Source organism: Pipistrellus hanaki, assembly GCF_964339955.1.
Source record: "Pipistrellus hanaki genome assembly, chromosome: 2".
NCBI lineage: Eukaryota > Metazoa > Chordata > Mammalia > Chiroptera > Vespertilionidae > Pipistrellus > Pipistrellus hanaki.
In genome coordinates, this window is record NC_140504.1 from 178,219,936 (window position 1) to 178,247,423 (window position 27,488).

The following is a 27,488-nucleotide window of genomic DNA, read 5'->3' on the forward strand; positions in this document are numbered from 1 at the left end:
ACGAACCAGAGCAACAGAGGCCAGGCCCGGAGCAGCCAGGCCCGAAACAGCTCGCTCCTCGCCTGTCCCTGCCCACTGCTGCCTCTCAGACATGGCTGGAAACTTTTGCGGGAACTTGAGGGTCTGCTGAATCAAGTGATGAAGGCTTAGATCTGGATGTGTTGAGTTAGTATAGCGCTGGGGTGTTGATCTGTGAGTGCCTTGGATGGGGCCTGGATGAGGCTGGTTGACCTATTTGGAAATGTCTTTTGTGTGAAGTGTATCATTGTGCATGTGGAGGTATTATTGATATGAGAAAATGCTAAGTAACAGATTTACTATCTGAAAAGGGATTTACTATCGGGGAAAGGGAGGGAGGAAGAGACTGAACATAAACTGTGCACCTATGGATGAGGACAATGGGGGATGGGGAGGGGGCAGAGGGTGGGGTGGGAACCTGGTGGAGGGGGGAAGAAATGAGGAACCTTTGTAATAATATGAACAATAAAGATTGATTTAAAAAAAAATAATAAATAAAAAATAAAAAAATAAAAAATAAAATAAAATAAAATATACAGGGGGAAAAAAAAAAAAAAAAAAAAGGACTACATCAGTTTTTGCTCACTTGTGAATCTCCAGCACCCATGCGCCTGACGCACAGTAGGTGCTCGGTATTCCTTGAATAAATAAATATTGCATGTTGCACACTTCGATGTTTCCTGAGCCCAAACCTGTATCATCTCCTGTCTGGGCTCAGCAATCACTTTTAACTGATCTCCCAGTTTACAGTCAAGTCCCTACTGGTTTCCTAGCCAACAGCCAGAATGGTCTAATAAAGACGCCAATCTGACTATGTCACCCTTCCCACCCCCTTTTTAATAGCCCTCAGTGGCTTCCCGTGACTCTTGGGATAAACTCCAAATTACTGACGCAGCCTTAAAAGGCCTTGTATGGTCTGGCTCACCTCATGCACAGCTCCAACTCCCCGACGAACCTTTCTTAATTCCAGGAATATTGAGAGCTGTTTTCCCAGGCGCCGAGGAGTCAATGGTGAGTGACAGCATGCTCCCTCAGGTCTTACAGCCTCCAGATCTGAGCACAGCTCCTCTCCATGCAGGACCTTTGCACATGCTTTCCCCTCATCTGCAAAGTGCTTCTTTCTCCTTTTTGTCCCGACTTTGTCCCAGCAAACTATCATATATCCGGTCAAACACCATCTATTCAGGGGTAGCTGATTTGACCCCAACGTAATTAGTTCCCCAAGTTAAGATGCTTTTACTGCTCCTCTTAGTCCACCTCATAGCCCTGACCACATTTTTATTTTTACATGTTTGTGTGGTGATGGCCATCTTCCCCACCAGGGAGCTTCTGTCGGGTTTTTACTTCCCATCACATCTTAGCTGATACTTAGCTGGTCCTCCACAACTTATTGAATGAATTAATGATTGATTCCCTTGCAGAGTATTCAGAGGGTGTCGCCTTCAAGGATCTGTTGGTGCCTCAGCCTCATTGTGAATATAAACTGGGGGCTGGGAGGGGTGAGTAAAGGAGCTCGCACCGAGGACAGGCTTCTAGAAGCTGTTCTGTTAGTCCTTTCCCTGCCCCTCCTCATCCCCAACACCTGTGACTTGGCCCCACTTTCCTCTCCTCCCCCACCCAGCTCTGCCTTGTTCTTGAAGCCACACTTACCCCTCCAGGGCTTCCTACATACTGAGCCCTCTACCTGCAACTCTCCTCCCTGCTCTTTCACATGGCTGGTTCCTCCACATCCTGCAGGTCAAGTTTAATGCTGCATCTGTAGAGGACACCTTCATTGTAGCTCCCAATGGAAGCACATTTATATACTTATTGTCTGTGTCCCTAGATGCATTAGCTTTTGACCACACATCACAGAAAATACAACTCCATTGGCTTAAAGAAGGAAGCTGTGTAGGGGTAGGGCTGCTTTGGAGGTTGGGTTAACTCAGTGATGTCCTCTCGGAGCTAGGTTCTTCCCCTCTTGCTGCTGGCTATGTCCTCAGGTTGGTTAGAGGGTGGATGGAGCAATTCCAGGCACCATAGTCCGACCTCATAGCAGACAAGCAGGGTTTTCCCCATCATTATGCGTCTTAGTTGTCTCTTGCTGTGCAAGAAATTATCACAAAACTTATCAGTTTAAAACAACCTTTATTATCTGTTTCTGAGGGTTAGAAACCCAGGAGTGGTTTAGCTGGCTGGTCCTGGCAGAGGGTCTCTCAGGAGGTTATTGATGAGCTGTGGGCCAGGGTCAAAGTCATCTGAAGGATTAACTGGGGCTGGAGAACCCACTTCCAAGCTTATTCATGTGGCCACTGGCAGGGGCTTCGGTCCCTTGATCGGGTTTCTCCATTAGCTGCCCATATGCACCAACTGCCTTCCTCCAGAGGGAGTGAAGCAAGAGCGACAGCCACCAAGACAGAAGCTGTGGTGTCTTTAGTGACCGAATGTTGGATGGGACACGCCATCACTTCTGTTGTATTCTGTCGGTCACTCAGCCCAACTACATGGCATCTTTTTTAAAAGTGAGGAAGGCCTCGCCGGTTTAGCCCAGTGGATAGGGCGCCAGCCCGCTGACCAAAGGGTCCAGGGTTCAATTCTGGTCAAGGGCAGGTACCTGGGTTCCAGGCACCTCCCGTACCCCAGGCCCTGGTCAGGGCATGTGCAGGAGGCAACCAATCAGTGTTTCTCTCACATCGATATTTCTCTCTGTCTTTCCCACTCTCTTCCATTCTCCCTAAAAATCAATGGAAAAATATCCTTGGGTGAGAATTTAAATAAATAAATAAATAAATAAATAAATAAATGCCTCTCCTAGAAGCCCAGAAGGCTTTCCTTTCTTTTTCCCTTTTTGGAAGGCTTTTCTGTATAGGTCTGTGGCTGGAACTGTGTCACAGGCCCATACGTAAACCATCACACAGGAGGGGGTGGGACCACCAGTTCTGGCTCATTGCAGTCAGGATTCACCCTGGGGCTAGGTCCCTCTCCCCTGGAGCACAGAGTGGGATCCAGGAGGAAGATGGCCACCTGAACCAAGTCAGGATTCTGTTCGGAATAAGGAAGCGGGGATGGGAATGGAGGTCGAGTTGGCAACGCAGTGTCCACGACACTCACCTGCTCCCTGAGAAGAGAGCTACATCTCTGCCACTACTGTACCCCCAGCACGTGACCACTGCCTGGCACGTGTACAGATATATGTGTGTACTCTCCCTAAAAACCAACGCGGGGCAGTGTGAGACGAATAAATGAATGAATTCATGACTAAACTGGAGGACCACTAGGACCACTGCCAGGCAGGAGCAGATATCCCCAGGCCCTGCTCCTTAAGTTCTTCTGAGAACTTGGAGGTCACCTGCCACCACCCCCTCCGCCAGCCCCAAGGATAGACAGGACTGGCAGGATTATTCTCACTTTATTTCTGGAGAAGTTTGATCAGATGCAATAACACTGATTCCAGGCGAGGGCAGGGGCATGGGGACCCCGAAAGCAACCAGCATCCTGTGGCCCAAGGTGCTCCCCATCCCCAAACCTGGGCTCCCCCTCAGTTACAGTTAAATAGAGAGGAAGATCTTCCCAGGGAGTCTTGGGAGGGTCTGCCTCCTGCACCCGCCCCCTCCAGGCAGAGGAGTCTGAGCACAAGCTATTTACAGTATTCACATCCACTGTACCCCACCAAACCAAGGCAAATACTACAGGCGGCCCTTCCCCAAGGAAGGAGGCCGGAGAGGCTGTGAGTGTATGTGTGTGTGGGAGGTTTCCGCGCGTGTGAGCACACAAATGCACTGCGGGGCAGGGCCTGGCTCCGGCCAGAGACAACAGTCTATAAGGTGCTGATTAAAAATAACAGAGGACCCACCCCCAGGGGCCCAGGCCACTTCCGGCTTTGTTCTGTTTCTTTCTTTCCGACATCCCGGTAGACGATGCAGAGGAGCCCTCATAGCTGTGCCTGGATCCAAGGCAACCCCTTAAAGGACTTCTGGGGGGAAAGCGGGAGGGGAGACGGTCAGGCAAGCTATGCCTCCGAGCCAGGCCAGCCGGGGCGGGGGGCATGTGGGTGTGAGAAGGCCTCGGGCGGGGCTGGAACGGAGGGCAGGGCTGGGGAGCTCTGGGAAGGCCCCTGGGAGGGAAGGCTGTGGGCCAGGGAGGCAGGGGTCCCTACCTGTGACCTGTGGGGGCTGCACCACAGCTTTCTTGAGGAAGGCTTCTGCCTCTGCGAAAGGCAGGAGTGCCTCTGCCGTTCGGCCCAGGCTCTTTTCGCCAGAGGGTCCCTTGGGGGAGGAGAAGCCATTCTCCTGGTGTGCCGGGGGAGGCTGCAGGCCGTTCACCAGGGACTCCTTGTTCGGCAGGCTGTGGATGCAGGAACACACTCAGGCAACTCACATCCCCGCACAGCCCAGGCACCCCCCCAGCTCCAGCCTGCCCCTGCCTGCCTGCCCAGGACCCCGGGGTGGGGAGCTGGTACCTCCACTGAGGCTCCTGGGCGGCCAGCTCCTCTTTCTGCACAGCCTCCTTCTGCAGCTCTGAGGACTGGGAGTCTTCGGCTCTGACAGTGTCTGTCACAGGGAAGGAAAGGCCGTCAGCTGCTGGCTGGTGAGAGGAGGAGGTATGATGATGGGGTGGGGAAAGGCACAGAGGGGGACAGGGCCTTTACCTGGGCTGCCATTGCTGGTGTTTGCCTCCTTTCTCTCCAGCTTTTGCTGTGAAGAGGAAGAGCCATCAGACTCAGGTGTATGTGATCCCGCCTCACAGAGGTGCTGAATTCTCCCCTCCCCCAGCCGAGACCCTGAGCAGCCTGCCTCAGCCTCCTTCCTCCCCCCTGAATGCTCTTCCCCAGCTCCTCCTCACCGACCCCCACTTCCAACGCTGCCCTTTGGGGAGCCCTGACCTTGGCTTCAGCAGCTTCTGACTTCCGAGTCCTCTTCATGATCTCCTCCAGACGCTGTTTGGAAGCCCCACATCGGTTAGACCCAAGCGCCGCCCCAATCCTAAACCTCCCGCCATCCAGCCCCAGGCCTGGGGTCTCAGGGCCCTCCCAGCTCATACCAGTCCTTTACACGCCAGGAACCAGAGCTCACCCCATACCCTCGTGTCCTACCTTTTACAAGTCCAAGGCCGCTCCCACTTCCCTAACCCCACCAATACCATCAACCCAAACAGGGACTGGGCCCAGAAAGGCTCCGCCCCGTGGAGCCCCGCCCACCGGGCCCCCGCCCACCGGGGCCATGGCCCCGCCTCCAATACCTTTTTGCGCTCCTGCCGCTCCTGCTCCTCGCGCTGGAAGTGCTTTTCCCGCTCCAGACGCTGCCGTTCTGCCTCCTCCCGGGACCGGGCTTCGGCCTCCTCTTTCTGCCAAAGACCGTAGTGAGCTTTCACAGCTGGACCCCAGCCTTCCTCCCAGGCCAGGCCTTGGCCCACCAGCAGGAGGCGCCCACGCCCAGCCCCGCCCCGCCAGTCTGTCCGTCTGTCCAGGCACCTGCTTCTGCAGCCGCTCCTGCTCCTCCAGCTCGGCCTGCGCCTTCTCCCGGGCCTCCTGCTCTTCCCGCCGCCGGGCCTCGGCCTCCCTCTCAGCCCGGGCCTCGGCCTCCCGAGCCAGCTGCTCCTCTCGCATTCGCCTGGGGGAGAAGGAAATTCGTGCTGGGTCCGCGCTTCTTTAGCAGCCTCCATGCCTCCATAGGGGCCCCCTCCACCCCCCTCCGTCCCGCGGTGCACGCACTTGTCCCTTTCTGCCTGCAGCCGCCGCTCCTGCTCCTCGCGCTCCCGCTGCTCCCGGGCCTGGCGCCGCTTCTCGGCCAGGAGCCGGGTAGCCTCTTCGCGGTCTGTGGTGCCGGCCATGGGTTTGCTGGGAGTCACTGGGGGAGCAGGGGCCGGGGGGGCCGGGGCTGGGGGTGAGGTCAGGACAGCAGTATCTGGAGTGGAAACAAGGTCCAGGAATCAGCTCAGGCACCTCCAGCACCCCTGCATGCCCGCTTCCTGGACCTTAGGGTGGCCCATCCACTCAACTTCTGCCATCAACTTAGACATGAGCTCCTTTTCCCTGCCTGTGCCCCACTGAAGGTCCTATCTTCCAAATCCCAGTCCACAGCCACCTCTGGGCCCACACCTCTGACCACCGCCCCCACACAAGGCAGGCTGTCTCCCCTTGCCCTGCCCACCTTTCCACCTCCTCTCATGCCCACCTGCAGGGATCTCGGCTGTGGGCTGTTCCTTCTGGGGCGGGGCAGGCGTGGGTGAGGGCACAGGTGAGGGTGCCGGTGAGGCCAGGGCTGCCGGCTCCTTCTCTTCACTGGCCTTGCCCTTGCTCTGGTTCTTGTCCTCGGGCCCTGCCGCGCTGGGGCTCTCCTTTGCCTCATCCTTCCTCCGAACCCGCCCCTTGGGTGACGCAGTGGTGCCTCGAGGGGACGGTGGTTTTGGGGGTAGAGCGTGGTTGGGCCCTGGGCTGGGGCAGGGAGAGGCAGGCCTGTGCCAGGATGTGGAGGGAGAGGATGGCCGGGCCTTGGATTTGGGACTGAGAAAAAAAAAAGAAAAATGTTAAGCCTGGAGGGCACAGAGTCCACATACCCTCCCTGGGGTGTCATTCCTCAGGGAACCGTCCCTTCCAGGCTAGGCCAGCCCCCCACCTTATATGCTCTCACATGACCATAGTATTTCCTTCGAGAGTATGTTTTCTTCGCGAGTATATATCCCCAATTACATATTCTTACATCAATCTGCAGCATTCTGCACACCCCCTACTGGAGATCAAGCCCACTACTTGGGCATGTGCCCTGACTGGGAATTGAATGGGGGTGCATGGGATGAGCTCATGCACTGTTCCCTGAACCTCATCCGCTAGGACTACACAGTCATTTGATTAATGTCTGTTTCCCCAGTTGTCAGCAAGATTAATCAGAGCAAGGATGAGGTGCGGTTTGGCTCACCAAAGTGCCCTTGGCACCCAGAACAGTACCTGGCAGGTTCCTTCGTTCGCTCAGCAGGTACTGGTTGAGAGCTTACCAGGTGCCGGGCCCTGTTCTAGGTGCTAAGGTACTTTGGGGATCAGAACGCTCGAAAGGCGGTACGCACCTGAGCTCAGAGGCCGGGCCAGCAGAGAGGCGAGGGCGCGGAGACGCAGGCAGTGACTGGCGCTTCTTGCTGCGCTCCCGGGCCAGGGCACTCTTCTCCTTCTCATTTTCCCGCTCCTTGTCCTTCTTCTCCTTTTTCTGCACCTGGTGAGGAAGGGCACGGAGAGGGGGAGGCAGGGCACAGAGGTCAGTGGTGCCCACACTCCCGAGCTCGGCTCCCTGGGCCACCGGCAGGGCTACTCACCGGGGAGGACGGGGGCCTGCGGCGGGCGGGGGCGGGACTGCCCATGGAGCTGGGCTTGCGGCGCTCCCCGCGCTCCCCGGAGGAGGGGGTGCAGCGGTGCACGCTGCTGCGGGGGGTGCTGCACGGTGGCATCAGGGGACTGGCAGAGGCCGAGCGCGGGCACACCGGCACGGCTGCAGAAGGATGAGTGCGGTTGGGATGCGGCCCACACGTGAGGCTGGCCACTGCCCGGCCCCTCGGGGGGGCTCTCCCAGGGCCGCTGCCCCTACCCTGGTCCCGGCCATTGCGGGGCAGTGTGACTGCACTGCGGCTCCGTGCCAGGAAGGAGAGGGTGGGCGTCATGAGACGGTCCACGATGCTGCTCTCCCAGGGGCTCAGCTGCAGGCTTCGATCTGGGGGGAGAATGCCAGGGGGGGCTGGTTACCGCAGGGGAGCTGCAGGGCACAGGCAAAAGCCATCCCGTGCCAAGCCCGAGGAGTCTCCCCAGGAGGGCTCTGTCCTCATCACCCCGGCCACACTCCTTGCCCTCCAGTCTGACCCCCTCTGCAGACCACGGCAACAAGATCTTTCCAGGGCAAAGTGCTGTACACACGAGGGTCCGCCCCCGCCACTCCCACAGATGCAAGGGCCCTGCACTGCGAGGACAGCGAGAAGCCACCAGGATGGGTCCCACCGTGGCGCCCCTTCCCTCCTGCCATCAGAGGGCAGGGGAGGCATGACCCCAAGGATTTGGGACAGTAAAGGGTCCTGTGCTCCTCTGACTCAGGAGAGTCCTAACTGGCAGGGTGAGGCTGCGGGGAGGTCTGGCTGCCCTGGGCCACCCTCCTCTGTCCCCTCAGCTGCTGAGATATTTTTAAGTCTCAGTCAGGTGGGTTTGGTACAACAGCTGATTTGGTTGCCAGGCAACAGAGCAACCAAATAAAAGCTGGAGAAACTTATAAATAGCTCCTCCCATGGCCCTTCACATGTGAGCAGCAGGGCAGTGAGAAGCAGGCGCCGTGCCACCCTGGTGGGCCACGGCTCTGGAGCCAGCCACGGCCATGGCTGGGGTTCTAAGGCCGAGAGGGCAGGGCTGCATGGACCCTCTAGGGTGGAGCCAGAAAAAGGGGTCCCCTCCACACACAGCACCCAGGCCAGTCTGGTACCCGGGGGCAAGGCCACCTGCCTAAGGCTGGCCTAGGCCAGCTGGCTGTGGCTGGAGATGAGGCTGCCTGCCCGTTCCCACCCCCACTCCCACCGCCACCTGCTGTCGAGGCCCTGCCAGGCTCTCTGCCCTTTGTCTCTGTCCTCCTCCCTGCAGGGCACATCTCTGTCCTCAGGGTCCAGACCCAAATGCCGGCTCCCCCGAGGGGCACAGACCCCCGGTGGGGTGGAGTGGGGGTGGAGACCTAGAGTGTGTGAGGACTCCGGGGACCTGGGCTCTGGCTGAGCTCTGGAGGCTTGTTGGGAGCTACGAGGGACTCTGGAGGGAGCAGGGCTGGGCCTTCTCTTACTTCTACTGGGGGAGTTCCAGAGCGTGGCAGAGGACTTTGAGAGCCGCTTGTTGATTATAGAGTCCACGTGTTTGGGCAGGTTTACTGCCGACACAGAGCACCTGCTCCCACCTAGAGGGGAAAAGACACGGCATTAGGGCCGGGCCACACGGGAGCCGGGCACACTGGGCCGTCCATGCAGGATGCTCCGCGGGCGGGTGGGAAGGGAGGAGTGGGCAGGCTGGGAAGGGGAGGAAGAGGCAGACTTGGCTCTGGGAGGACAGGTGGGTAGGTGATCAGGGACAACCTGCATTGGGGGAGCCGACGGAGATGGAACAGAAGGAGGAGATGGAGTCAAACTAGAGAAACTACAGATTTCCTCGCCCAGAAGCCATTCCCTAGGGCTGGCGCTGCGAGCCCTCCCCCACAGCCACCCAGCGCTGCGCTTGCTGACACTGCCCAGCCAAGGCGCCCTGGCCACACACCCACACGCTGGGACGATGCAGCGCCGCTCCTAAACAGAGGAACCCACAGTCACAGTCGTTTGCACAAACCCACATATTCATACGGACACAAGAGACATGCGGGCACAGGCATATAGAGGGATAGGCATTTTTGCATGCACACGTGTGTGCAGACATGCACAGTTATAGAAACATAAACACCGAGAGAGAACATGTCAGACCCAGATGCACACAGACACGAACACATCGAAGCAGCTTAATGATGGCATTTGGAGCGGCCACTTTGTTGGAATGCTTACCATGTACCGAGCACTGTGCTGGACACCACACATATGTTACCTCACTTGATTCTCCCAAACATCTACCTACAACCTCGGAGGCAAGTAGTATTGTTATCCCCATTTTACAGATGAAGGAAGTGAGACATCGAGAAGTTAGAGGTCACACCACAAGTGCCAGGGCTTGGAGTCCTCACCGAGGCCCACAAGGCCACGAACACACCAAGGCAAACATGTTAAGACACACAATGCCCAGATCCAGGAGCACATACACCAAAAGATACACAGCTGGGAACACTGAACCTTGCCATTACATAAAGATATCCAAACATGCCAGCAAAGAACCAGACCAAAATCCATGATGGCCCTACGTGAAGAAAACTCAGAGACAAAATCTACCCAAGACAGGTCCATAAGGGGTCGGGGGGTTGGGGAGTGTGACATTTTAAAAAAATATTCCATGTCTACAGGGCACTAGAGTCCTCTTTTACATATCACCAACCAATAATAATTGTCAGGAGCAGAGAAGGCTAAACCTAAAATGACAGGTTTGATGAGCAAACCAAATGAAGAGAATCCATCTCTGACTGGATAATGGAGGTCCAGGAGAAGGGACAATTTGGTCCACAGACCATTCCAGAAGCCACAAGTCACACGAAGCAAGGCCTACCTGCTGCAGGGAGCTCCCTGCAGTCCTTGCACTGCAGCTGCTCCCTTCCCCCACGCCTCAGGTCCCAGCCTCACCCACCCGCCCGCCCACCCACCGGCCCCTCCAGCCCACTCACTGGTCTTACGTCCTGGGGAGCCGTGGTGCAGGGCCCCTGCCCAGGACCAGCGCTGCTGCCGGATCTCAGCCCACGTTTTCTTCACGGACCGCTGGATGGCTGCTTCATAGCGCTCCTGGCGGGGAGGGCGAGAGAAGGGAAGTCTGGGTTCAAAATCCTTCATCGCACCTGGGAGAAAGAGCCCTCTCTCTCCTGGGACAAGCCCTTCCCCAGAAGTTTTCTCTGACTCACTGCAGGTAACCAAGGTTACCGAATCCTTGCTATGATTAAGGACCATGGGCAGCAGATCCCTTGTTCTTGGGGAGCTTTTCACTGTTCTTGAGTCATTTCCTGAGTGTATGAGCTGTTTCTCCGAGCACAGGGTGGGACTCTCCCTGCCTGGGGCTCCCAGGCGGGGTCACGTCCCCTTGGCACTGCGGGTCCTGACCTTGAGGCAATGTTTCCCTTCCAGCCTGAGGCCGATGGGCAGAGCCAGGCCACACTTTCCTTTCCTCACTGATGCTCAAGTCAAGGCTCTCCTCACCTGTGGAGCTCAGCACACTCAGCCAGATTCATCTCTACATGCAAGCACACACACACGCGCACACACACACACACACACACACGCACGCACGCACACACACACGCACACACAAATACTGTCTGACAGCACACAGTTACAGGTGCCCACCTTGGCAAGTACTGACCCGACCATGCCTGCTGTTGCTCAGATGCTAAGATATCGAGCCCTCAGAGACCCAATGACAGGTGTGCACACAGATATAACCATGTAGACAGAGGTGACTCAGAGGCGCAAACACCGATGTGTACACACAGAGCCCGTGCACAGATGTGTGCGCACATGGGCATGCAGATCCAGGCACAGAAGTCCATGTGAACGCACCTTGTTTTTCTCCAGCTTCTGCCGCTGCCGCTCCTCCAGGGCTGCCCGGCGCTGCTCGGCTTTGAGCCGCTGCTCCTCCAGCCGCCGCCGGCGCTCCTGCAGCTGCTTCTCCCGCAGGGCCTTGGCCTTCTCCTCCTTCTCCAGCCACACTGCCTTCTTGGCCGCTGTGGGAGAGGGCCCGAGGGGTGTGAGGAGTTCTGCAGGAGGAGGACCTTCCTGGGTGGGTCTTGCTCCTGCCTGCTTTTGGGGAGGTGCCTCTGCGCTCAGACTCCCCCTCAAGTTAAAGGGTTTCTGCTGGCGGGCTCAGGCCTCGGAATGGGAGGCCTGGTTCTTCCCCACTGGCCTCACTTGAGAACAACTGAGTTCTTTAGTGCCAGACCCATCTGACTTTGGGGCCCTTTGGGCTGATTTCCGTGGGCTGTGACTGAAAGCATGAGCCTCTGGTCTGAATCTTGGGTACTCCGTGAGCTATATGACTTCATCTCCCTGAGCCTCAGTTTCCTCGTCCTCAAAATGGGTTGAGAACGCCAGCTGGGATCATCCAGGTACTGCTCTCAGCACAGTCCACATAATTAAGTGTCCACAGTGTTATGTTAACAGGGCGTTAATGATGATGGTGATGATGATGAGGAAGATGATGTTCCCTAAATACTCACCCAGGTACTTGGCCCGCTCTTCTCGCCGCTCCTTTGCCAGTTTGTGTCTCTCTCCTGCCTTCTTCGCATCTTAGTAGAGGGAACAAGAATAGATTTAGATCAAGTGGCTCTTCCGAAGGGTAGTCAGCCTCGGGGACCCTCCCCACAGGATCTCACCCCCTCCCTTTCCCCATCTCCTCCAGGGTGTCAGTAGGGCTGGAACCCTGAGCTAAGGGGTCTGGGCCAGGACTAAGGACGTCACACACACCTTGCTTGGCAGAGGGGCTGTCAGAGGCTGGCCCTGCCGTCGGGGACGGCTGGCTGCTCCTTCGAGGAGGCCTGGAATCCCGTGGGCCTGTGGCTGGTGGGGTGGGTCCCCTGGTCTTTGCCTCTGAGAAAGGGGACTCTTCCTTCTGGGGGGCTGGTCTAGGCCCGACCGGCCCTGGGGGGCTCTCTGGTTCCAGTGGGAGCTGCTTAGAGCTAGTGGCATTCTTCATGGCGGGAGGGGTGTCCGGGGGAGTGTCCGGCACCAGGGCTGACGTCGGTGGCGGTGGTGGCGGCGGAGAGGGGTCACCTTCCGGAGAAGGTCTTGGCTCTGGGGGCGTCCTGGCTGCCATAGCTGGAACACCAACACAAGAGAGGAGAGTCAGACAGCACATCTGCACCATCAATTCCATTCGAAGCTCTTTCCTTGCCCAACCGACTTGTTCATTCATTCACCCAACACGTTCATTGAGTTCCTTCTGTGTACCAGGCCCTGTTCCAGACACTAATGATATAATGGTGAGAGAACAGCCACGGTCCCACCCTCTAGCAGGGCAGACAGAGAGCCAGGCAGTTACAGTAGAGAATGAGGACTCTGTCGGGGGGAACGTAGCAGAGATGGTTAACCTACATTTGGGGGTTTCCGGAAGAAGTAACAATGAGGCTGAGCTCTGAAGGATGAGCTGGAGTTGGCAGAATCAGGAGGAAAGGGTTCTGGCAGAAAGAGCGTTTGCCAAGGGGCAGAAGGGAGCAGGCTGTGCTGGAAAAACTGAGGAGCCTGCCCAGGTGGCTCAGTTGGTTTGAGTGTCGTCCCGATACACCAAGGTTGTGGGTTTGATCCCCAGCCAGGGCGCATACAAGAATCAACCAATTAACACGTAGGTAAGTGGAACAACACAGAGACGTTTCTCTTTCTTTCCCTCCCCCTTCTTCACTCTCTAAAATAAAAATTTTAAAATGCCACAAACAACAAAAAAACCACCTGCGAGGTTTGTAGCACTTTTTGAAGCACCAAAGGTAATGACTGGTTTCCACGTCTGCCTCCCTCGCCTTTCTGCTTTACCTCAGGGTCACAGCGCCCAGCCCTGGTCTGGCTCTCAGAGGGTGCCAGTGCTGGGCACATGGGACTGGAGAAGAGGAGGGACACAGCATGGGCACAAGTAGGATCCCCAACTGGATGGGCAACCAGCTATGTCCACTTTGTAACCTTCTCTTCTTTTCCAACCACCCTCAGATTTCTTCTTTTAAGACTTTAGTATCTTGTACATCCATATAGGTTCAACCAATGGACATGGAACTCTGGGGAGGAAGGGTATGTACGGGAGGGAGGGGGGGGGGGCAAAAAAAAATCAATAAAATAAAAAAAATAAATAAAAAAAAAGGAGTTATTAGAAAAAAGAAAAAAAAAGACTTTAGTATCTTAGGGATTCTGTAGAAGATACCAAAGAGCCAAGGCAAGAAGCCACATGACTTGGTAGGCACCTGTGTATGCACACATGTGAGCACATGTACACCATGGGGCAGCTGAGGGCCCAATTCTAATGTCACTATCCCAGACAGGACAGGAGGGCCCACTGCCCTGGCAGGTAACCTTGGGCAAGTGAATCAATTCCTCTAAGCCTCAGCTTTCATAGCTGTAAAATGGGGCAATGATCCCAAGCTGGCAGGGATGTCAGGAAAGTGCCGGGAAACAGAACTTTCCTCCCTTCCCCTGTGGGTCTATACAAAGCTCCCGAAGAGAAGCCTCTGCGTGTGGAGCCCTAGTGCCACCTGCTGCGACTCTGGGCACTGAAGAGACCAGTGGGGGCACAGCCACCGACCTGGGCTTGGGCAGCAGGGCCATGCGACGGTGGATCTAGGGAAGCATTACTTGCTCCGATTGGGTGCCTTCTCCATACTAGGTCCTCTCTTCTGGGAACTCTGGCCCTTTAAGGAGGTGGCAGACTCCCCATCCTTGTGGGTGGCAATGTGTGTGCAGGGACCCCAAGGTACCGCCTTTGGGATGGGGTGCCTTTTTTTAAAAAATAATATATATTTTTTATTGATTTTTTATAGAGAGGAAGGGAGAGGGATAGAGGGCTAGAAACATCGATGAGAGAGAAACATCTATCAGATGCCTCCTGCACACTCCCCACTGGGGATGTGCCCGCAACCAAGGTACATGCCCCTGATCAGAATTGAACCTGGGACCTTTCAGTCCGCAGGCCAAAGCTCTATCCACTGAGCCAAACCGGCTCTGGCAAGGGGTGCCTTTTTTAGAGGAGACAGATGTCCAGTGGCCGAGTATGGGCTATAGCGGCAGACTATGTGAATGTGAATTCCGGCTTTCCCACTAACTGTGTGACCTTGGGCTATTACAGACCCTCTCTGTGCCACAGCTCCTCCTCTACAAAATGCAGGCAGAACCCACCTCCCAGGACTGTGAGGAGTGTTAGTGATAAGAACAACCACTAACGCTTATTCATTTCCCAAGAGCTTCCTAAAGTGAAAGCACTTTACACGTATTAGTTTAGTCCTCACTGAAAATACTTATGAAGGAGACACTATAAATATCTCTCTTGTACAGATGAGGCAAGTAAAGCAAAGAGACACTGAGTAAAGTGATTTGAGGTCACTCAGCTGGTAAGTGATGGAGGCTGGACTTGAACCCAGCCTCTGTGACCAGAATCCATGCTCTTACTCATTTCACCAGCCTGCCTCTGTTTGAGCAGTATGAGGTCATACGTGTTACACAATGGAATTATGTAAGGCTCATACTATTTTCCTCTCATTCCTCCCCTTCTAGCTTCCTGGGCTCCAGGCAAGAGCCTCAGCTGCGGCCTGTCTCCCCAAGAGCCCTGAAACTCCAGGCCAGTCCAGCTGGCACCCCCCGTGCCAGCTCCCGGCCGCCTGGTCATGGCCGTTCTATTTCCCGGCCACCGGCAAACTCCCTTCCAGCTCCAGCCAGCAGTACAACCACTGCGGGCCCTGGAAGACAGTAATGTAGTTTCATACAACATGCTTTTGTTATAACATGGGTGAGGTACCACAGGAACGTAACTCTTGTTTCTATCAATTAGCCTATGATAAAACTGGTCTCATTATATGTTGTTTCCCTTAAAGTCACAGAACCTATTGACGGCGTTGAGGACTTAGTGCGGTGGGAACTATTCAGTGAGTGCTTACTACCCACCAGGAGTTGAGCTAGACCACATGTGTCAAACACAAGGCCCGCGGGCCAAATCCAGCCCGCCAGGCCTTGCAATGTGGCCCGCACCGCGCTGTCATCACTGCACTCCGCTGTCAGTTTATGACATTGTCAGTTTATGACTGTTCAGTAAACCATTCGGCCCGCGATTTAGGCTGGATTTTAGATTTTGGCCCCTTCTCTGATTGAGTTCGACACCCCTAAGCTAGACCCTCTGCATCTTCACATGAACTCTGAGAGGCAGAGATCCTGATCCCCCTACACACAGGAGACAATCAAAGCTTACCCGCTGAGCAGATCTGCCAGGGTCCTAGAACTAGTTAGGGCCCAAAAGGCCTAGGCTTGTAAACACTGAGCTTGAAGGCTGAGGGTGAGGCCCGTGTGTTGCCATTCTCCTAGCGCCTGTGCGTGCTGCAGGTGTTGCAAGGAAAACCCGTAGGCCGATGGTTGTCTAGACCTAGGCAAATCACACCCACCAGGCAAGACGGAATCTCCACCTAGGTGCTGATAAGCCGCGCAAAGGGAACCTGGGAGGAGGGCGAGAGGGAGGCTTGAACGGCCTGGACCTGGTGTCTGACGCAGGGAAGCAGGAAGGTCTTAGAGTCGGATAGGCCTGAGTGGGGAGTCCTGGCTCCGCTGTGGGACCCGGGGCAAGCCCTGAACCTCAGTTTCCTTGGCAGGTTGCTGGGACCGATGGTGAGTAGGTATATCGTGTCTGGCACCTGCCCGATAGAATCTGTCCACTTCTTCCCATCACTGCCACTGGAGCCCAAGTGGTCAGGCCTCCACTCCCATTGCGCCAAGATACTGCTCTCTCAAGGTCACCAGTGACCTCCGCATTGTTAAATCCACCCCGTCAGCCACATCTAACACGGCGGGTCCTTGCTGCTCCTTGAACCCTTCCTTGATTAGGCTTTCCAGACACATCCTCTCCTGATTTTCCCTCTCTTGCTGGCTATGACTTTTCACACTTCTTTGCCGATCCCTCTTTAACTTGCTCACCTCTCGATCCCTCTTTAACTTGCTCACCTCTCGGTGCCCAGTGCCCCGGGCTCAGTGGAGGACCTCATCTCCCTGCTGTCTGCACGCACTCCCTCGGTGACCTCATCCAGACTCACCGCTTTAAACACCGGCTCTCTGCTGACAACCAAGTTTGCTTCTCCAGCCCAGACCTCTCCCTTGAGTTCCAGTTTCGCTCATGCAACTCCCTGCTTGACACCCCTGCGTATCTTACAGACACCCCGAATCTAACACTCCAGAACGGAGCTCCTGGTACTCCCTCCCCTAAACGCCACTCCTCCCCCCGTCTTCCCCATCTCAGTCAATGGCAACCCTGTCCTTCGAGTTTCTCAGGCCAAAACCCTCGGAGTCATTTTAGAATCTTTTCTTATCTCACATCCCACATCTAATCTCTCAATAAATCTTTTTTGGCTCAATGTGCCAAATGCATTCTGAATCCAATCGCTTTTACTGGCTTCACTTCTAGTGTTTCAGAAGTGTTACCAGCCCCTACAAAAGCCCACCCAGGGCTATTCTTTGTTCCCCTTTGGCCATTTCTCAACACAGCAGCAAGCAATTCTGTTTAAAAATAAGTCAGATCAAATCACTCCTCTGCCAACATTCTCCAAGATGCCCCCTCTGCCGGGGAGGAAAAATCAAAGGCGTCACATGGCCTCCGGGGCCTGTCGGGATCCTCCCTCGCCAGCCCATTGCCTCTGAGACCTCGTCTCTTCCTCCTCTTTGCCCCCCGCTCAGTCTGTTCCATCCACTGTTCCTTAAACGTGCCAGGCAAGCTCCTGCCTCAGGGCTTCGCACTTGCTCTTCCCTCTGCCAAGAACCCTCTGCCCCGGATTAAGCAGGTCTCACTCCCTCACCTCCTTCTTCAGGTCTGGACTCCAATGTCCCTTCTCAATGCCGCCTTCCCTGACAAACTGCAGTGGGTGGCTCCTTTCCCTCCAGCAGTACTTCCTTCTTTCCAACTCGATTATTCTCCACAACGTTAACACCATTTTAACAGTCTCTTCCATTGGCAGAAGATAATCTCCACGAGGGAACACATTTGTGCCCTAGATCTAAGGCCCTAGGACGCTGGCACACAGGTGCGCCACAGCTACCCGTTGGATGAATAAACTGATGGTCTCCCTGCTGCCAGACAGCACCGGCCTCTCTCTCACCTGGATGACTGCAAAGTCCCCCACTGCTCTCCTCACCCATTCTCACTCCGCTCTCCATGGAGCAGCCCGGGCAATTGTTCCCAAATGCAAATCTGACCAGGGTGCCCCTGCCACCTGAAACCTCTCAGTGGCTTCCCGCTGCTCTGAAGATGAAGATAAAATTCTTGAACCCAAACTGCAAGGCTGGCATAGTTTATCGCCAACTACCCCCAACCTTTTGAATCTCCACTCCATGTCACCTACCCACTTGCTCTCTGCATTCCAGCCATACTGACCTTTCGGTCCGACAGTCACCCTTGCTCTCTCCAGCATGGGGCCTTTGCACATGCTCTTCCTCCTCTTTTCTTTTTAAAAAAAATATATTTTATTGATTTTTCACAGAGAGGAAGGGGGAGGGACAGAGAGCTAGAAACATCGATGAGAGAGAAACATCAATTAGCTGCCTCCTGCACACCCCCCACTAGGGATGTGCCCACAACCAAGGCACATGCCCTTGACCAGAATCGAACCTGGGACTTTTCAGTCCATAGGCAGACGCTCTATCCACCGAGCCAAACCAGTTTCGGCATCGTGTGGTTAGTTTTAAACTGTCAGCCCTACCAGGTCTGGGCCAGGTCTGCTTCGCTCACGGCTGCAGCACCAGCAGACACCACACCGCCAGGTACGGAGACAGTCGTGAAAGCCTGTTGAATGGGGATCTAGTGCTGTATTGGAAGTCACGCTGGCCTAAAGCGGGTGCACAGAGAAGGAGACGTGTACTTTATCAAAGACTAAATCCAGGTGGCAATTTATTGCAAAGAAATGAACCTGGAAGGAAGGCAAAACAACAGGCAGTTCCATCTCAGTTGAGTTCGGGCAACTCCCTGGGTGAAGGCACTCAGGTAGAAGTTACTATTGTAGAATAATGAGTGTTTACTCCAGCAGCTCAACAAGAAAGACTTCTCTCGAGAGGCAAACAGGACTTTTGGGACGCTTTTTTGGACCTGGCGGACTATTGACCTGGAATACAAATATTTTCCTCAGAATTATGTCAGCCCGAACGAAATGTCATTGGGACGGTGTTATCCGGAACAAATGATACTAAGCCAAATTATTTCCTTGGTTAGTTATCTAGAAGGTATGATTAAACCAAGTTCCGGTGATCCCCGTTGTCCATCCTGAAACGGGATCCTTCATTTTATGTTGGGTTTGTGTCAAAATGTGAGCTGTTAGCCACTGTGAGTTTCATTCGGCTACATCGATATCTCCCAGAAGTATTTGTTAAGAACTGGATAAGAGGCAGACAGTTTGTATTTCTTTCCTGGCACAAGTTCACAGGGCAAAGGTGCAGGCGCTGGTCACAGGGTCAAACGAGGCTTGTCTTCTCACGAGCCCCAGGGAGGGCTGACCCTGGGGTCTGAGAAGACTCAGCGAGTCTCCAGAGGACCTGTCACCTTGCTCGCCTTCCCCACCCGCTGGGAGCCGGCAGTCCTTGCCTCTTTTTTTTTTTTTTTTTTTTTTTTTTTTTTTTAATGTTTTTATTGATTTCAGAGAGGAAGGAAGAGGGAGAGAGAGAGAAACATCAATGATGAGAGGGAATCATGGATTGGCTATCTCCTGCAAGTCCCCCACTGGGGGTCAAGCTAGCAACCTGGGCATGTGTCCTTGACTGGAATCGAACCTGGGACCTTTCGGTTCGCAGGCCGACGCTCCATCCACTGAGCCACACCAGCCAGGGCAGTCCTTGTCTCTTGTCCCTCTCTCCTCCCACCCCAACAACTGCTGCCCGGCCAGGTACTCCCAGCATGCTCACTCAGTCTGGCCTTTCTGTTTGCCTCCCTGCCCATGTGAGAGCTCGTGGAGAGAAGAGACTAGGGTCTCGATCCTTCCCTCAGCCCTATGCCTTAGATAGCACCTGCCCAGCACAGAGTAGGGAGTTCTACGTCTGTTTATTGAACACCTGGGTGAATGGGTGGGTAGATGGGCGGACAGATTGCGGAAAGCTACTTAGCCAGCACACAGTCAACTCCCAAGCTGCTCCGAAGCCCAGCCTCTCTAATCCCAACATCTTGATCATATCAGAGCCCTGTGTTTGTCCTGCCAGCTCCTAAGCCCAGGAAGGGAAACAAACGAATTTATTGAAGCCCTGTCGTATATACGAGGCACTCTCCCTCATCTCATTTAATTCTATGACAGCCCTGAGGGGAAGCGCCATAGACGGCCCTCGATTTGCAGGTAAGACAATTTACATAGACAGATTAAGGGAATTGCTCATGTCGTGTCAGAGGTAGGATATAAATCCGAGCTGTCTGGTGACAAAGCCCTTGTGTCACAGTCGCTGATAGACATCACCCCTCCCCGGGCTCTGCCTGTTCCTTGAAGAAGGAAATGATGCGGTGCTCCCCAGGGAGGTTTCCCCCAGACAGCGAAGGGTGCAGGTGGGGCCCGAAGGCACTGAGCTCAGGGACCAAGAATGCAGGGAAGGCAGGTCCTGCCCAGGCTGGCCACCAGGAGGCAGGAAGTGAGGCAGCAGGGCAGAGGGTGGGGAGAGTGCCCTCCAGCTGGGGGCAGAGCCAGGGAGAGCTGGCGGGCAGGGGGCACACAGATAGCACCCCTGAGCGGGGAGCTTGGGGAGGCAGAGGCATGAGGCAGAGAGAGGAATTAGGACAGAGATCAGCACCTCTGGCCAGAGCCCCTCCTGGCTCTCACAGAAGCTCCTTAGGTGGTAGCACTGGGCCAGACAAATGAAGACAGTGAGGCCGACAAAGGGGCAAAGACACACAGAGAGACAGAGTGCACGCCGCAGAGAGAGACACTCCATGTGGACAGAGCCCACACAATGGCAAGAGACAGAGCCCACACAATGGCAAGAGACAAGAAACATTCCTCTCTCTCTCTCTCTCTCTCTCTCTCTCTCTCTCTCACACACACACACACACACACACACACACACACACAGCCAGGGATCCCCTGTGTGCTTCAGACACCCACACAGCACTCAGAGACACAATGTCCCCAGTATATTTACACAGCCACATCCAGGTCACTCTGCCTTGCCCCTCGGGGCCCAGGGAATGGCCAGTTAACAGCCGCAACAGCTAACGCTGTGCCAGTCACCGCTGAAACTTTAGGCACATCAGTCCATTTCATCTTCACAGTCCTGTGCGGTGGACGCCAGTGCTCCATTTTACCACTGAGGACATGCATTCAGAGAGGCTGAGATACTCGCTTAAGTCACACAGCTGGTGAGTAGCAAAGCTGGGGTTTGGAAAGGAATTGGTTGGACGGTTTGTACTTTCACTCTGCTACCCTAAGGGGCAATCTCCTGGGTTTCCTCTCCTTCTGAAGAGATCTGCTGGGGGGATGGGGGTAGGCAGGAAGGACCAACCCTGGGGGATGCCTGACTGTGGGGCTGGGACAGAGGGGCCCTTAGGGGGCAGCCTCACTTCCCGCTGAGCCGGGTCGGAGGGAGTGAAGCCGGAGGGCCAGCCTGCTCCAGCGGTCCGGGACCGAGGCCACAGACCCTTGGCAGGACATGGGGCCAGGCCACGGGACTCTGTGCATGATAAAGCCGGGAGCCCAACTGCAGAGCTGAAGGAGCTCTCTAGCCCGGTTGGCGGCCATTGTTCCCAGCCTCCAATCAGGAGCACCCACTTCCTGTTATTTTAGGCGGCAGGAAATGACCCCATCCCGCAGTCCGGCTCCACCATGGCCCTCCCTCAGCCCTGGCAGGGCCCGCCTCACTGAGGCCTAGGTGCTGAGGGCAGAGGCCCGGCCCTAGGCCAAGGCCTAAGGATGGCCCACTGGCTGGCCTGTCCCCACCGCTGAGGGCCAAGGCCGCCTCTGGTCAGACACTAACTTGGCAGGATGTGTGTGTGTGCGGGGGGTGGGGTAGGGGGGAAGCGGAGGGGAGGCACGTGCTGTACCTCTGCCGGCCAGAAAAAAAAGATCACGGGGTCCCCAAGACCAAGATGCAAGGGAAGTGGCCAGACTGTCACCAGCTAGCTTGGCCACGATCATTCAGCAGAGGTTCGGTGCACAGGCTTTGGAGTCAGACAGACCTGGGGTCGAGTCCTAGCTGTGTAGCTTTAGACAAGTGACTTTGCCTCTCTGAGCCTCATCTGCAAACTGGAGATAGCACAAGTTTCCACTTAGTTTTTTGTGTTTTTTTTTAAATTTATTTTTATTGATTTTTTACAGAGAGGAAGGGAGAGAGATAGAGAGCTAGAAACGTCGATGAGAGAGAAACATCGACCAGCTGCCTCTTGCACACCCCCTACCGGGGATGTGCCCGCAACCAATGTACATGTCCCTGACTGGAATCGAACCTGGGACCTTTCAGTCCGCAGACCGACGCTCTACCGCTGAGCAAAACCGGCTTCGGCCCACTTAGGTTTTGAGGATCAAATGAGACAATGCATGTGACATGCTGAGCACTGGGCCAGGCACAGGGAAGGCCCTTCATGGATAGGAGCAGGAAGTAAGTCGGTTTACCAGGGAGTCTACTGGTCCACATTTGCTCTCATAAGTGGCAAAGAGTGCTGGTGGGGGCGGCTGAGAGGTGATGGAGAGCCGCTGAAGGCTGTGCCCGGGGTGCCAGGCAGAGCTGCCACTTGTCAACAAAGCTGCATTATCTGGGCCTGGCTCCTTGGCTCCCTCACTGGCCCCAAGGCCCAGCGGGGGACCCAAGGACACAGCTCCCAGCTGCTTGCAGCCTAACTTCCGGCCTAGGTCAGACCTGAGACCTGTCCTGACTGCCCTCAAGTGCCACCACTTCTATTCTGGGCCTGCATTCAGCTCCTTTCCCCACTCCCTCAGCCCTGCCTCACCACCAACAGATGCCCATCCTGCGGGTAAGCAGGGGGTGAACTGGCCTAGGGATCTTTCTTTCTCCTTTGCATTTGCGTGACTACACATTAGAGGCTCATTAGAGACCTCATTACTGGGCCCACCAGTTCATTTAGGGAGGAAGACGTCAGTGGGAGGTGCTGGCACTGACGGGACTGGCTGCTGTATGCAGAGATGTGGACCACTGTGCCAGCCTCACCAATGGCTACTCATCCTCTCAGGTCCCCACAAATGCCTTCTCCTCTGTGAAGCCTTCCCCAGGTGGAGCCCTCTGGCCGCTGTAGAACCATTATACCTGGGTTTCCCTGCAGGGAACACATCTGCCTCGCCCACTGGGTCAGTAGCGACTCTGTCTGATTCACTTCTCTGCTGTCAACGCAGCCAGCAGCGAGCTGGCACATGGCAAGCATGGGTGTGCTGGATGGGGACTGTCTCCCATGTCCTCTCCTGCTCCCACTGCCCCCTCACACCCCCCTTGCCCTGTCCCACATTTACCTCCTGAAGTTCTAATTACCCTATTCCTCAGGCCTCCAGAGGAATTAAAAATAATAACAAGAAAACAAATAGTGTTTATTGAGCACTAACTATGTGCCAGGGCTAAACTGTTTATATGTTCATCTAATATGATGACCCTAGTGCCCCTAATTTCTAGCATTATTCTCATTTTATGGATGGGAACACTTAAGACTTAGGTTAAGCAACTTAACCCGAGGTCACACCGTAATAAATTATGAAGTGAAGGCTTAAAAATCTTTGATTCTAGAGTCTACACTCTTAAGTAAACTAACTCCCAATTCCTGCCCTCTCCTCCCCTATACATATTTCATACCTGCCTGCTGGCACCAGTTCCAATTAGTATAACCATAATTACGGTGATAACACTGTCCTGAGGGTGTCTGTGTGCCAGGGCTCTCTAGGTACCTCACCTCTAACCCGCACTTGACCCCATCCCACACGACTGATAACACTGCCTCCCTTTTTCAGGGGCATCAACTGCGTGGGAAGCGGACAAGTGCCTAGCTCCACTCCAGTTGCCAGGAGATGGCTCGCTGGGATTTCCCTCCCGGTTCTGCCCCAAAGGCAGGTGCCACACTTGTCCCCTAGTCCACGCTGCCTCCTGTAAATGCCCAGTGTGCGAAAGGAACTCAGAGGGCAGGGATCCTGTCACGCGCACTCAGCCTGGCAGCCATGTCTCAGACTCCCCCGGGGCACACGGAGTGGGCAGGACCTTTATTCCTAGGAAGCCCTTGGCTCAGAGGGGGCCTCTACCACTTTTGACTTCTCTCTGTGATGGAGCAGGCTCTCCAGGCCCCTGTACATAGAATAGTCTTCCCAGTAGGGTCAAGCATCCCACCCACTCCTTCATCCCCAGTCTGGGCATCCCACTCATGTCCCTAATTATAGCCACTCAGGCCCTCATCTGCGGCCTGGTCACCACCCCCACTCAGGCTATGATGAACACCCCGGCGATGGGGACCCTGAGGTGCAGAGGGCCGGTCACCTGAAGGCATGGACCCAGGCTGGGCCTCGCTGCGTGTCCCTTCTCAGACTCAGCAGAACCAAGACAGACCCAAGCAGCCTTGTTTCAGCCCAGTCTACAAACCTTCCGAGCCGCACCAGTCTGATGGCCTGCCCTCTGCGTCCTCCAGCTCCCACGCCTACAAGGTCCCCCTAGAAGCACCCATGCTGCATAGGGAGGTGCCCACCCACTGCCAAGCGGCTCCACCTTGTCCTGGGCTCTCCACACCCAAGACACTGCTTCATCCTGGGCCCACGCCCCAGCGGCCCGGCCGGGGAGGTGGCGATGGGGATTAGGCTGCAGGACTCTATGGAGGTGTGCGCGGATGGGGCCACCTCCCCCCTGACTCAGTGGGAACAGGACTTGGGTACTCAGTAATCATGCTCTTCCCTCCTCTTCCAGGAAGAAAAAGAGAGAGAAATCCCTCCCTCCAACGCCAGGCCCAACCAGAAATCTGTCCCCACCCCCTCATCAGCTGCTCGCAGATCCGAATGGGATTTGCAGAAGTCCAGGGCGCTGGTGGTTGGTGGGGTGAGGGGAGGGAGAGCTTTGATGGTCAGGGGCCTGGAGAGAGGGGAGGAGAAAGAGAGAGAGAGAGAGAGAGAGAGAGAGAGAGAGAGAGAGAGAGAGAACGAGACTATATGTGTGTGTGAGGGGGTATGTATCCAAAGTCTCAGGCTGAGCAATGATGTGGTAGGTCCCCGGAGTGCAGGCCTTGAGCCTTCAAATCATTCTCCAGGGGGGGAGACTGAGGCCCAGAGAGGCGGGGAAGGAGGACGAGTGGAAAAACCAGATTTTTCTGTCCCCTTCCTCCCCAGATCGGGCTGGGTGGGCTACAGAGGCCCACTCCCCAGCTCCCGCCCTCGCGCCCCAAACAATGCTGCCTCCCCCTCCCCCTCCCCCTCGCCTTTATCCGGCGGGTTACTTGGCAGCCGCCGCTCGAGACCTCGCCTTCCCTCCCTCCCTCCTCCCCTCCCCGCCCGCCCGCAGCAGCAGCAACAGGCCCTTTGCGCGGCAGCTGGAGGGATGGGGTGGGGGCGAGGTCTGCGCCCGGCCTGGGCGTGGGGGGCGCCGGAATGCGGGGCTCCAGGCCTGAGGATCTGGACCCCCGACACACACTTTCAGGCTTGGGGTCACACGTGCCCACTGGGCTAGAGCGAGGCCGGCGCCCCCGCCCCGCAGAAGCGGATCTTCGGGGCCCGGGAGGACGGAAGGGGGTGGGGGCGGGGAAGTCGAGGTGGCACTGGGCTGGGACGGAAGGGTCACCCGACGGCGGCTCCGGAGCGGGGTCCCCGCGGGTCCCGCCGCCCAGGGCGCCCCGGCGCTCCGGGTGGGGGAAGGGGGAGCTGTCAGAGGATGCACCGGTGACCCCGAGTCGCCGCCGCGGCAGCTTTATTTTTAAACTTCAAGCGGGCGGAGGGCGCGGAGGGGGAGGGGTCCCCGCCCAGCGGGCCAGCCTCGTCCCCGGCTTCCCCGAGGCCCCTCCATCTCCCCCTACGCCGCCTCGGCGCGCTCCCCGCGGCTTACCTGGAGGCGCGCCGGCGCCCGGCTCCGCCCGGGGGCCGCTCTCCATGGCTGCGGCGTCGCTGGGGGGCTCGGGGGGCTCAGCGGCGGCGGCGGCGGCGGCCGGCGGCCAGGACGGGGGTCCCGCGGCACATCACGCCCAGCCCGCCCAGGCGGCAGCGGTCGGTGGTCGGGGGCGCTCCGGGCGAGGTGGAGGCCGGCTCGGCTGGGTGGGCCTGCGAGGCTCAGAGTCGCCGGCCGCCTCGAGTCTGGATGGCCCGGCCGCGATCTGCTCCCTGCCCCGCGCCGGCCCAGCCCCGGCCCCGGCCCAGCCCTATTGTACCGCCCGGGCTGGGCCTGGCCTCGCCGCCGGCGCGTACCAAGTGCGGCTCGGGGGGGAGTCCCCCCGCGGTGCCCGGGGAGCGAGCCGCCGCGCGCCCCTCCCGCCCCGGTCTCGCCCCCGCCTGGGCCTCCAGAACTCGATGCTTCCGGACGCCTTCCCTGGGGTTCCGGCTGCGGGGCCGCTAGGGCTCCGGGAGGACCCCCGTCGAGCTGCCTCCCCCCCTCGGCCGCGCCTTGGTACGCGCCGCGGCGGGAGAAGACTATGTAGGGAGCGCTCTGTGACTCACCCGCCGCCGGGAGTGGGGGGAGCGGGGCTGGGAGCCCCCGATCCCACCGCGGAGCCCTAGAGCTCTGGCTCTGCGGCCCTGGCGGTAACTTCAAGGCTAAATTCTCTGCCAAACCCACCTCCAAAGCCACCCGGGGGACGGCGGGAGACCTGAAGCGGGGTCCCAGGGAGACCCCTGAAAGAGCTAGGCTTTCTTTCTCCCCTGGTCACGGCTGGATGGGGGAGGCCCGAGAGTGCCGCCGCCGCCCTTCCTCCAGCATCCCATGGTGTGTCCTCCCCGCGCCTCTGGGGTAATTACAGGCCTGCACCGCTGCTTACCCAGGTCTCTAATCCGCTGGGTCCCTCCCAGCTCCAAACTGGGTGGTCCTGGCCCAGAACCTCCCCACCCCCACAGACCCCTTAATCTCCTCGGATACCCTCCTCCGTCTCCCCCCCCCCCCCCCCCCCCCCGTGGCCTGATGTAGGAAGGACTAGACCCCTTCAGACTCCCCTCCACCAAGGAGCCCTGCTTCCTAGCCCTCGGAAGTGGGTCCCCCAATTCCCGGTAGTGCCAGTTGAGGTGGGGCCTACTGCAGCCGGGGCAGACAGGGGGAGCCTGCTGGGAGGTGGATCGATGATGTGGTGCTGCAGAGACTGACCGAGGCCGGAGGAGGTGCAACCGGGCCTGCCCACCCCAGCCCTGCTGCTCTTTGTCCTGACCTCTAGAAGGTCAGTTCTCCAGTTCTCCATTGTCCAGAGATGAGGCCCCGGGAGTTGTTGTCCGCCTGTCCCTCTTGCCAGTGTCTCCTTCCTTTGAGCCTCTCCGGAGAGCAGCCATTTCAAGGGGGAGGGTGGAGAACAAAGAGGTCTGGGTCTGGGGCAACCTAAGAGTGAGTAGTTGGGGACCTGAACCCTCTGGGGAGGGGGGGGGAGGGGGAAGGAATAGTTCCCCCTCCAGCCCCCAAATCATTAGAAGATGATGGAAGGCCGGCGGATGAAGCTGGTAACCTTATTCTAGTGTCTTAACTTTTCTGAAACCCAGTGTGCTCACCTATAAAGTTAAGGAAATAATGGTATCATAAGGTATCATGGGGTGGTTACACAGATGAAGTGCTTAGCAAAGAGCCTGGCACATAGGATGTTTAATAAATCAGTACGACGACGATGATGATGATGATGATGATGATGGGGCTTCAAAGGTGAAAGCAAATTATGGAGAGGAGCAGATTCTCCATCTTTGTTGTCAGTTACTCCCCCTGCAGGATGAGGGTGAGGGGACCAGGGGGGGGCGGTGGGATGAGGTCAGAGAGGCCTCAAGGCCTGCATCTTCCACAGCTGAACAGGCCCACCCTGAGTCAAGTAGCGAACTAGACTCAGGAGAATTCATTAATGGAATCTAAAAGGTGGGGGAGGGGGGCTCTTTGATGGATCTTTCCCCAGCCCCACCTCTGATTTGAACTGACTGCAGGGATGAAGACATATACTAGTAGGTGGGGGTGGTGAGATACCCTCATTGACTAGAGCTCAAGAACAGTGAAAGGGAAATGGTAGCTAAAAATGAAAAGATAGGCCAGGGATGGATTTGAATGTA

The 27,488-nt window shown here is 56.5% G+C and overlaps 1 protein-coding gene and 1 long non-coding RNA gene across 10 annotated transcripts; one reads left to right on the forward strand and one right to left on the reverse strand.

The window, feature by feature from the left end:
• Positions 1-3,387: 3,387 nt before the first annotated feature.
• On the reverse strand, positions 3,388-25,634 carry MAP7D1 (MAP7 domain containing 1). Of its 9 annotated transcripts, none has more exons than XM_084871944.1 (18): positions 25,315-25,634; positions 12,085-12,435; positions 11,838-11,906; positions 11,182-11,345; positions 10,308-10,413; positions 8,793-8,903; positions 7,569-7,691; positions 7,300-7,472; positions 7,057-7,199; positions 6,171-6,499; positions 5,708-5,900; positions 5,468-5,606; positions 5,236-5,340; positions 4,880-4,933; positions 4,646-4,691; positions 4,457-4,547; positions 4,154-4,341; positions 3,388-3,970 (listed from the first exon to the last, which is right to left on the reverse strand). In XM_084871944.1, exons 1-18 carry the CDS (start codon positions 25,358-25,360, stop codon positions 3,960-3,962), a joined length of 2,442 nt encoding a protein of 813 aa, XP_084728070.1. In that variant the 5' UTR covers positions 25,361-25,634; the 3' UTR covers positions 3,388-3,959. The 9 variants fall into 9 exon arrangements, with proteins under 9 accessions (XP_084728070.1, XP_084728069.1, XP_084728074.1 ...); XM_084871943.1 differs by having other exon boundaries at positions 10,299-10,413; XM_084871948.1 differs by lacking the exon at positions 8,793-8,903.
• On the forward strand, positions 12,443-16,269 carry LOC311616531. The gene is made up of 3 exons (XR_014793908.1): positions 12,443-13,342; positions 13,505-15,276; positions 15,473-16,269. It is a non-coding gene; the product is annotated as an uncharacterized lncRNA (long non-coding RNA).
• Positions 25,635-27,488: the final 1,854 nt, after the last annotated feature.